At 32.1% G+C, this 9,966-nt stretch overlaps 1 protein-coding gene across 1 annotated transcript; it reads right to left on the bottom strand.

Moving 5' to 3' along the window:
* Window positions 1-220: 220 nt before the first annotated feature.
* On the bottom strand, window positions 221-877 carry LOC140803388 (late embryogenesis abundant protein At1g64065-like). The gene has a single exon (XM_073159255.1). It carries the CDS (start codon window positions 875-877, stop codon window positions 221-223), a length of 657 nt encoding a protein of 218 aa, XP_073015356.1.
* Between the last annotated feature and the right edge of the window lie 9,089 nt (window positions 878-9,966).

The raw sequence follows: 9,966 nt of genomic DNA, 5'->3' as shown, positions 1-9,966 counted from the left end.
CCGTTGCTAATCCATCCATATTTTTTAGTAGGCCCAAAAATCTAGTCTGGGCTGAAACCCACCTCAGCCTTTGGGGTGGCTCGGTCCCTGACAGTATCATATAAATATATTACAAAACCAAGAGGTATTATTACAAAAACAAAAAACAAAACCAAAAGGGGGAAAGAATTCTAAATAATATATATACAGAATTTCAAAAATATTACAAGTAACATAGTGATCAGCAAGCAATATTGCCCAACTGCTGTGAACCAGTCAAAATTTCCATAGAACAATTTATATAAGTGGATTTTCTCTTCTTTAGCACAAACAAAAGCTCAACTTTTCCTCTTAGTTCAGCATGGCTCGAAATGGGCACGACCCCATCAGCTAGATCACTAACGAGCTGTGGATCCGATTGCGCACCCGCGAAATCTAAATCCACATCCACAACAAATTTTTTCTTCGATTTCCATTTAGCATGGGACTCGCTAACCAATGCCTCCCCAATCGACGTGGCCCGATAAGAGAAGTAAACGGTCGTGGCCTTGTACTGAAAACGACCAAAGTTAGAGTTCTTGACCCGCAGCTCGACGTTCATCCTCGTGCTGAACGACGGCTTCGCTGTCGAGTTGTCGACGTTGAAGTTGCTAAACGTTGCGGCGCCCACGCTAAACTTCGGTCTTCTGATCTTCATTATGGTCAGCGTGAACACCGCGATGACCGCGGATTGGAAAATGATGAACAATACTACGTAGAGTAACCACTTTCGGCGTTTCTTCCTGCGTTTCTCTCTGGCATCGTGGGAAGCAATGGTGGTCGCCTCCGTGTCTCTGTGTGCGTTGCGGTTGGCGGATGCCGGTGGGATGTTTGGAAGTTCTTGCTCCTTTGAAGGCATTAGAATTTCAGAGAAGAGGTGGGAATTTGATGTATGGTTCTTTGAAGGAGTAAGATCAGATGGTGTTTAAACATGAAAAGTGTTTTGGTGTGGTTTAAAGTAGTTACTCTGAGGATCTCATACTTAATATTATAATATAGAATACGATAACAAATTCATTTTTATTTGATAAAGCCAACCAACCAACAGTATTATAATTAAATATATATTTTGACACGACTTATAAAAACAGGTATATATACAAGTCCAAAAAATCGAGTTGATAAAGACATAAATAAAATTAAATTTATATCCCAAAAAACTTGGAAAAATTTAATTTGGAAGCCATTGATAATTTTTTTGAAAAAATTATGTGTGTGTAGGATTTTTTGTTGCTATTTGTCGATAGTAACCGGAATAATGCCACAAGTTTCTTGCATGTTTACGTCACATTTAAATTAACGCGTCCGCTGGCTTTCTTTTTCGACTAAGGTTGACTCAAACTCCTTTGTAGACTTGTGCTTCTATGATGGAATATAAATTTTCACACTCGTACCATTTTCAGACCATATAAAATATTATAATAGTTTTTTTTGGAAGGAATATTATACTAGATTTCACACATGTTTCACAAAATCAGTTAATATTTCTGAATAAATAAAAAAAAAATCTAATATCTAATCAGATTAATAAGCTTATCTCGTTATCGTTTTCACGATTACATTGGTCTGGTCAGAAAGCCGACTCAATTATATATTTTTCGTAAGAATAAAGATTTAGTCCGTTCAAATCATAAATGCTCATATATTAATCAATTGAGAGAAAAAATAGCTAGATATGAAATCACTTCAAAAGATATTTTAGAACTTGATCAAAAGAGTAACGGTAATCGATTTCTTGTCTTGCTGGTATTTGCAGTTGGCAAGCCCTCGACGTGTTCAGCAGAAGATTTTTAAAGCATGTTTGGGCAAAACCGTGAGATTTAAGAAGTTAGGGGGTGTCAATGTAAATAACCCGATTCTTTCTTTCAAAACAATATGCCAACAAAAAAGATATTATTTTGCCGTTTGAGTCCTCTATACTTTTTAATTAACTCTGGGCACTTAGAACGTTTGTGTGTTTGTTTCTAGTATAAGTTTATTAATAATTTTAAGATTTTTAATTATTCAGTCATAAATAAATCAGGATATATTTTAAATTTTATTCAAAATATTAGTGTCATTTTCTACTTTTATCTAAATTTATTTAGAATAAATTATTACAAGAAACAAATTATTTGGAATTTATCTTCAAAAATGCAACAACTTCAGTAAACTGTCTGAAAAAACATTTATTAATACACACAATATTATTAACAACTTAAATAATACACAACATACTGTATTAACAAATTTATAGGATATTTACTCCAATTTCAGCTTTTTTTAAAAAAAAAACTGAAATTGTAATTACATTTTTTTAGGAAAATGTTAATTACATTTCAAGTCTCTAACCATTCCCTGATTCAAATCGATGGCTAGGATGCAATCCAGATCCGTAGATTTCCTCTTCTTCAACAGCTTCAGCAGCTCCACCTTCCCACTCAATCTCGACCGTCCATTCAGCATCAGAACCCCCGATCTCAGATCACTCCCCAGCTGCTCGCGGCCGACCAATCCGACCGCCGACAACTCCACCGCCACCTCCCACTCCTCCGTAGACCGCGCCCTGACACGCGAATCGGGGAAGAACGCCGAACCCACGCGTTCGCCGTTGTAGTAGAACGAGATGTCCGAGCTCGGGAACTTGTACTTGATGAAATTCGAGTTCTTAAGCGCGAGCTCTGAGCGCATCCGCGCGTTGAACGAGGGACTGGAGGCGGCGGCGGAGTAGTCGAAGGCATCGAAGGTGGCGGACCGGATGCGGAATTTGGGGGTCCGGAATCTGAGTAAGGTTATGAGGAATAGTATCGTGATTACGGCTTTGATGGTTCCCAATAGGAAGAGGCAGAGTAGGCATTTCTTGCGCCTACGTTTGCGTTGTTCGTTGTCGATCTGGGTTCCGCTATTGTTGAAGGATATAGGAAACCACCGTTGATTCTTGTCCGTCATTGATTTAGCAAGAAATTCGTGGAAAAGTGGAGATTTTATGCAGGTGGAGTCTCGGAATCGAAGAACGATATTGGTAAAGTTGCAAGCTTGATAAACCTGAAAGTGAGCAATAATGAATGAGTGAATCATGTTTTAATTCAATAATATTCGTATAAAAAGATAATTTTGACCATATTGAAATTCAACTAAAAATGAAAATGCAATCTAAATAAAAAAATTCATCTCAAATTTCATCTCAAAGAAAACTCAATTCAAATTCACTCAAATATAAAAGGTCGATTAAATTATTATTTTTAACTCAAATATAAAAATTAAACTCTAATGAAAAGCTCAACCAAAACTTGACTAAATAATGAAAAGTTAGATTTCAAACTCGATCTAGTGATGAAAAACCCGACCTAGTGATAAAAATTCGACACAAATAACTCAACCCCAACCCAACTCAAACTCCACCTCATGACGATGAAAAATTAGATTCAAACTGGATCAAGAGATGAAAAATTAGACCCAGTGATTAAAACTCAATCCAAACTCAAGTCAGATATAAATATTCCACCCAAATAAAAAACTCAACTCAAATATAAAATTTAACTCGTATGAAAAACTCAACCAAAACTCTACTCAAACTCGACAAAATGATGAAAAGTTAGGTTTCAAACTCGATCTAATGATAAAAAACTTGATCCAATGATAAAAACTTGACTCAAATATAAAAACTCAATCTCAACTCGACCAAATGATGAAAAATTAGACTCAAACTCGATCTATATATGAAAAATGACTAAGTGATAAAAACTTAATCCAAACTCAACTCAAATATAAAAATTCAACGGAAATGTCACCCCAAATGAAAAACTCAATCTAAATTTTAAAACACAACCAAAACTCCACCCAAATTTAAAACTTAATCTAAATATAAAAGCTCAACCAAAACTACACTCAAATGAAAAACTCAACTCAAAATCGATCCAATGATGAAAAATTAGACTCAAACTCGATCTAGTGATGAAAAACTCGACCCGATAATTCTTATGATTTTTATGTATTTTCTTGCATTAGACTCAAACTCGATCTGGGGATGAAAAACTCGACCGGTTAATTCTTACGAGTTTTATGTATTTTCTTGCATACAAGACCGAATGTTGATGAATTGATTTGGTGATTGTAACGATCATGAGCTATCCTGATCTTGAGTCTTTTTCCCTCACGGGCTTTCCCATGCGCCATTTTTCATAGGACTTCTCCAGCACAGGCACTGGAGCTTTTACCTTCCCATGATTCGAACCCAATACCTCCTGCACATATAGGTCTTTGCAAAGCAATCCTGATATTCTTTTATTGTAACGACCATGTGCTATCCCGATTTTGGACATTTTTCTCTCACGGGATTTCCATGCGTCATTACCCATAGGATTTCTCCAGCCCAGGCACTGGAGCTTTTACCTTCTCAGGATTCGAACCTAAGACCTCCTAGACATATATGTTGTTGAGGATCGGGTTGAGTTTAGAGGGGGGTGAATGAACTCAACGGCAAACTTAATCAATTTTTCAGAATGATGTGCTAGAATCATGTTAGAGATGATAGTGGTTCTTTGTTCAAGTTTAAAGACCAGCAGATCACAAGATAATGTGCGGAAACGATCTGTTGGTTAGTGGGTGAAAAATAGTAAAACAGAAAAGCAGTAGACAGCACATGATTTGTTTCTGGAAGTTCGAAGATGAATCTTCTACGTCTCTCCTTCTTCTGTTTCCAGAATGTATCACTAAAAGACTTTAGTGAATGCAGTACAACAATTGTACACACCCACTTCAACAGGACTTACCCTTAGCCTACTGAAACTCTTAGTTTTACAACTCAACTACTTGAATGATCTTAAGTTCTGGAAATGACTATTTCCGGTTACAAAATCTTCTATTAAAGAGATAGTGAAGTGAATAACTTAAGAAGAGATAACAAAAACAGCTAGCAAAATATGATCTCGAATAATCAAAAGTATGCAATGAAACGTGTGCTGCTTTTTCAGTGTTGAGCTTCTAAGATGACTGAAAGTTCTAGCGATGCACGAATAATATTTTTCTGATTGAGATTTGTTCACTTCTGGTTTCTTGAAAAGTCCTTTGTCTCTATATATAGGCTTTCTCCAACGTTCGAAAAACTGAACGGTTCTTTTAACTTTTCAGTGGTTCAGCTTTATTGCTGAAAATGGATCCTGCAGAATACATTGAAGCTGTCTTATATGTTCTCGTACATCATTTAATGGCATTTAATGGAGCAATAAATGCTAGTATCACGTTAATAGATAACGGTAATATTTAAAGACTTGAGATACGCAAAATTCTGCTAGTTTATATTTCGAGTTTTGTATTCCTTCTAGTTCTGATTTTAGCTAAGAGGTCACTTGTTAAGTAGATTGTGCAGTACTTGATAAGTACTGCTACTGGTTTAGCGCGGTACAAGTGTTTCTGGTTTTCTGCTTATTTACATCTACTGGTTTTGTACTTAAGTCAGCATCTACTGGTTTTTACTAGCATCTCCACAACAAAATTAAGTCTAACATATGTCTTGGCATACCAGTTGAGTTTGGGTTCAAATCTTAGGAAGGTAAAAGCTCCAGTGCCTGGGCTGGAGAAGTCCTACGAGTAATGGCGTATGAAAAAGCCCGTGAGGAATAAAGACCAAAAATCAAGATAGTTCATGATCGTTACCATAATAATATGAGTTCCCACAAAATTGTGTGAGTTCGAGTTTCATCCATTTCAAAAAAATTGGTGTCAATTATTTTCTTTCTTTTAAAAAGTAAAAATTAAAAAGAGTAAAATGTCCTTGAATTCACTTTCTTGACTAAATTTAAAAAAATGATACTCCCTTAAATTCTAATAAAGTGGTGGGGGAGTCCTATATATTTTAATGAACAATGGGAAATATCGCAAAATGTGATAATCAGAAGCGGAAAAATTAAATCTTAAGATAATCGAGAAATGCGATTAAATATTTTCTTAAAGAAAAAAATGTCTTTAAAAATATAATTTTATGAATATATCATGAAAAATTTAAGAAACGAAAAATATACATTCAAGTTCGATTTGGAACGCGAAAATTTTTACATTTTTTTTCGATTACTGCTTGAATTAGGACTCTAGTTCGAGTTCAACTCGAAATATTCAAACATGTTTGCGAGTTATTTGAACTAACTTTTGAAAATAAATATTCGAAAAATTCGAAATCTATTTATTTAATATATATTTATATTATATTAATAAAAAAATCAAAGATCGTGAAATAGTAGAATGATATGATTTGGGTTTTCGAGTTCGACAAAGAAAAAGTTCAAGCATGTTAAATTCAGCTCGAATTTGATAAATTCGAAAATGAAACAAAAATAATTTTCTAGCTAGATAAAAATATCGTGAAACGACTTGATTCGTTTACGCCCTTCATTGAGCCAATTAAAATGTCCTTGAGACGGCACTTTGTTAAAATTTAGAAAAATATGTACCGACTAAAATTTTTCCACCCCTAAATTTTGATTTTGCATGATAACATGGTGACTTGTGGACGCTCAATAGTGGATAAAAGCAAAAATTTATGTTCGATAATGCAATAATATTTTACAACCTAAGATTTCCAAATGACCTTGGAAGTCAAAACGAAGACCGACTTATTTAAGAAAAAGCAACAAAGGATTCACGAGCTACCGCTTAGAACTTGGTCAATGAACAACATATAATAAAAATATATTATAAGTGTCAATTCGATCAAAATTGAACCGGTCGAACTTTTTTATGAAAACCAAATAAATCGAACCTATTTAAAATCGGTTATTTTGAACGATTACTGTTAGTCGTCATACATCGGTTAGATAAAATATCTGATAGTTACATTATATCTTTCTTGAGCTAGCTTTTGAGGTTGAGTTAGGTCTAAGTCCTAATATTAACAATCACAATTACTCGAATGATTTGAAAAATAAATTGAAAGAAGATAAGAGATCAACTCTACTGCCATTGTTGTTCAAGCAATGAAAGAACTTAAAAGCAATTGACAATAAGAATTTTTTCTCATTAGCCAACGAACTACGATGCAACAGAGATGGTAACGCCATGGATGGAGACGACACGGACGCTGAAAGAGTTCTCGATTTGGCCCAGGAAATTGGTTGTTCGAGCAATGGCCAAGAGAATGGAGCTGGATTCATCCTTAAGGCTTCGACGTAACCCTGGCCCAGTACTGAAGCCCAAAGCCAATAATATAAAGATTACTACCCCTGAATAAATAGATTTTATTTTAAAAATAAATCATTTTTTCGATTTAACCGAATTTTAAAACGAAAACCAACATCGAACGATTTGATCTATTTAGATGAACTTTTGAAATTTAAAACGGAATTTCCAAACTAACCAAACCGAATTTCCGAATTTAAAAAGTTCGATCAGATTATTTTGCTCACTCCTAATGGGTGGATTATAGTTTTATTCTTAAAAAGTTGATATGATTAAAAATTTCATCTTTAAAATAATCAAAATTCTATTTTAGTTCATTATATTGACTTGTTTTATAATTTTAATTATTTTCTTTGCGAGAGCCTGAAGTGATGATACTGGGAAATATTGCATACTTTAACAAAAGTTTAGCTACTTGAAAGTAAGAATCGTATCCGGACCAATTTTGAGGATATCAACTTAACAAATTATCTCTGTTATTAAAAAAAAAAACAATTATTTTGATATTTGATTGTTTACTTATCTTTATTTTCTCGAATAATATTTAGCTCAAGTTCTATAAAATATTAATATCATACATCGTTATGTTATCTAAATATATTGATTTTTCATGTATTATACACTATCAATATTAATATTATCGAGATGATTGAGTTACTGCTTAAAGATTGCATATTGACATGCTAGTAATATATACGTTGCTTCTCATGATCCAGACATAAAATAAAGGGTGTCCCATGAATTCCTTCAATCTTGGGGAATAATTATGATTGGGTTCCATAAATAATTGGTTTTGATGACTTTTCAGAAAATATATAATATTATATTTTTCATTTTTTAAGTGAAAAATATCATTGTGATTTTTTTGATATATTGAATGTTTATACAGCGATATTATTATTATTATTATTTAATTAAAACTTTAGTATAAATATTTTTTAAAATGTTCAAAAAATAATTTAAATATTTAATCAAAATTTTCGTTTAATAAATAAATTTTTAATTTTTCAAAAAATGCTTATTTATTTTTTAAAATTTCGATAGACAAATCATATATGATTTTTAATATAATTTTCTATGTTTTTATTAAAAATAATTTTTTCCCTATTTTTTGTGTATTGTATACGGGAGAGATACTACTAGTAACAATAACAAAAGAGCTGATATAATAAATAAGAGTGCAAATAATAAAAAATAAGTGTATAGTGATTGGTGGAATACTAGGCGGTCGTGGAAGCACTCGGACATCATAATTAATATTGGTCTCGTTTACGATAATTAAGATAATAAAATTCAAAAATAAAGAATAAATTAGATATCGAGATTTACGTTAAAAATCTTTAAAATTATTAAGGTAAAAACCACGAGCAAGAAAAAAAATTCCACTATAATATTTTATAGTGTACAACTCACTTACTGTGTTTTCAAAGAGAACACACACTCTCTCTTAATACTGGAGAACAAAATACCTAACAAATATTATAGAACTAAATACTAAAATAACATAAGATGAGAGAAAACTCAAAAAAAAATGATTTCAGAATGAAGATGAGCTCTATTTATAGAGCTGTTAGTAAAAATACGCGTTTTCAAGGCGTTATAATTTCCGTCTGAACATAATAGCAAATAAATGTGAACCCACTTTTTTATACAAGTTTTGCCACCAACCCTAATCAATAATTTTGCCACCTATTGCCGACAATTAATAATATGTATTTATTGCAGTGCACGATATTTGTAATTTTTCCATAAATAACAATAATAAAAGAGCAGATGTAATAAATAAGAGTGCGAATATAAAAAATCCACGTATAAGTAGGTGGTGGAATCCTCGGCGGTCATGGAAACACTTGGACTTCACAATGAGGCATATGATACGTAATTAGCATCACATTCAAGTAAGTATAAAAAAGAATAATTTTTTTAAACTAAGATTGCAATTCAATAATATATAATATAAATAAGAAAAATCATAAACATAAAATGTATAAAACAAAAATTACAAATTTTAAAACATCATAAATCTTCTGTCATTATATACATCACAATGAAAGAGGAGGATAGATAGAGTAAAATATATATATAAAAAATTTCTATTGTGATATGATCGAAAATCCAAGGGAAAAATTAGATTATTTTAATAACAATAATAATAATTACAGCAGTGATTTTGATATTATAACATTAATTAGTAATATGTTTTTTTTTTATAAATACTAATAAAAATAATGACGATGATAATTGATGTATAGTATGATACTAATAATAACAATAGTTATTAAAATTTCGATTACTAGCTATTTGAATGATAATAATATTAAAGTTTATTGTTCTTATTTTTTGTTATTTATTACTATTATGGTGCATGTAATATTTAGTGTTATTATTATTATGAAAACATTATTACTATTATTATCCTAATTTTATTATTACAAAGTATTGTTATTAGGAGGGGATTCATTCCCATGCAACACCCGTGAGAATGAGATTCGAAAAATAATTCCCTGTTTTTTGTAATAGGTAACATATTCACCTAAATAATGTTCGAGGTGTACGCGTAATTTTATTATTATTATTTTTTCTGAAGAGGTTCAGAGGGAATTATATTCGCAAGAATTATTCAAGTCGGCTATTCTTTCTTTATTCCAGCTATAAATAGATCACAATAATTCATTTTCTAGGCAAAAAGTTAAGAAACCAGCAAATAACACTTGAAACCAATTATAATGATACCACCTACGCGACGAGGACAGAGCTTTATTTTTCAAAAGCTTTTAAAGATTGATTTAATCTTCATAG

Source organism: Primulina eburnea, chromosome 1 (assembly GCF_022965805.1).
Source record: "Primulina eburnea isolate SZY01 chromosome 1, ASM2296580v1, whole genome shotgun sequence".
NCBI lineage: Eukaryota > Viridiplantae > Streptophyta > Magnoliopsida > Lamiales > Gesneriaceae > Primulina > Primulina eburnea.
Note: the sequence above shows the minus strand (reverse complement) of the source record. Positions and strands in the feature narration are given on the sequence as shown.

Coding starts and splice junctions, on each gene's coding strand:
- LOC140803388 (XM_073159255.1), bottom strand. CDS start 877: ATGCCTTCAAAGGAGCAAGAACTTCCAAACATCCCACCGGCATCCGCC.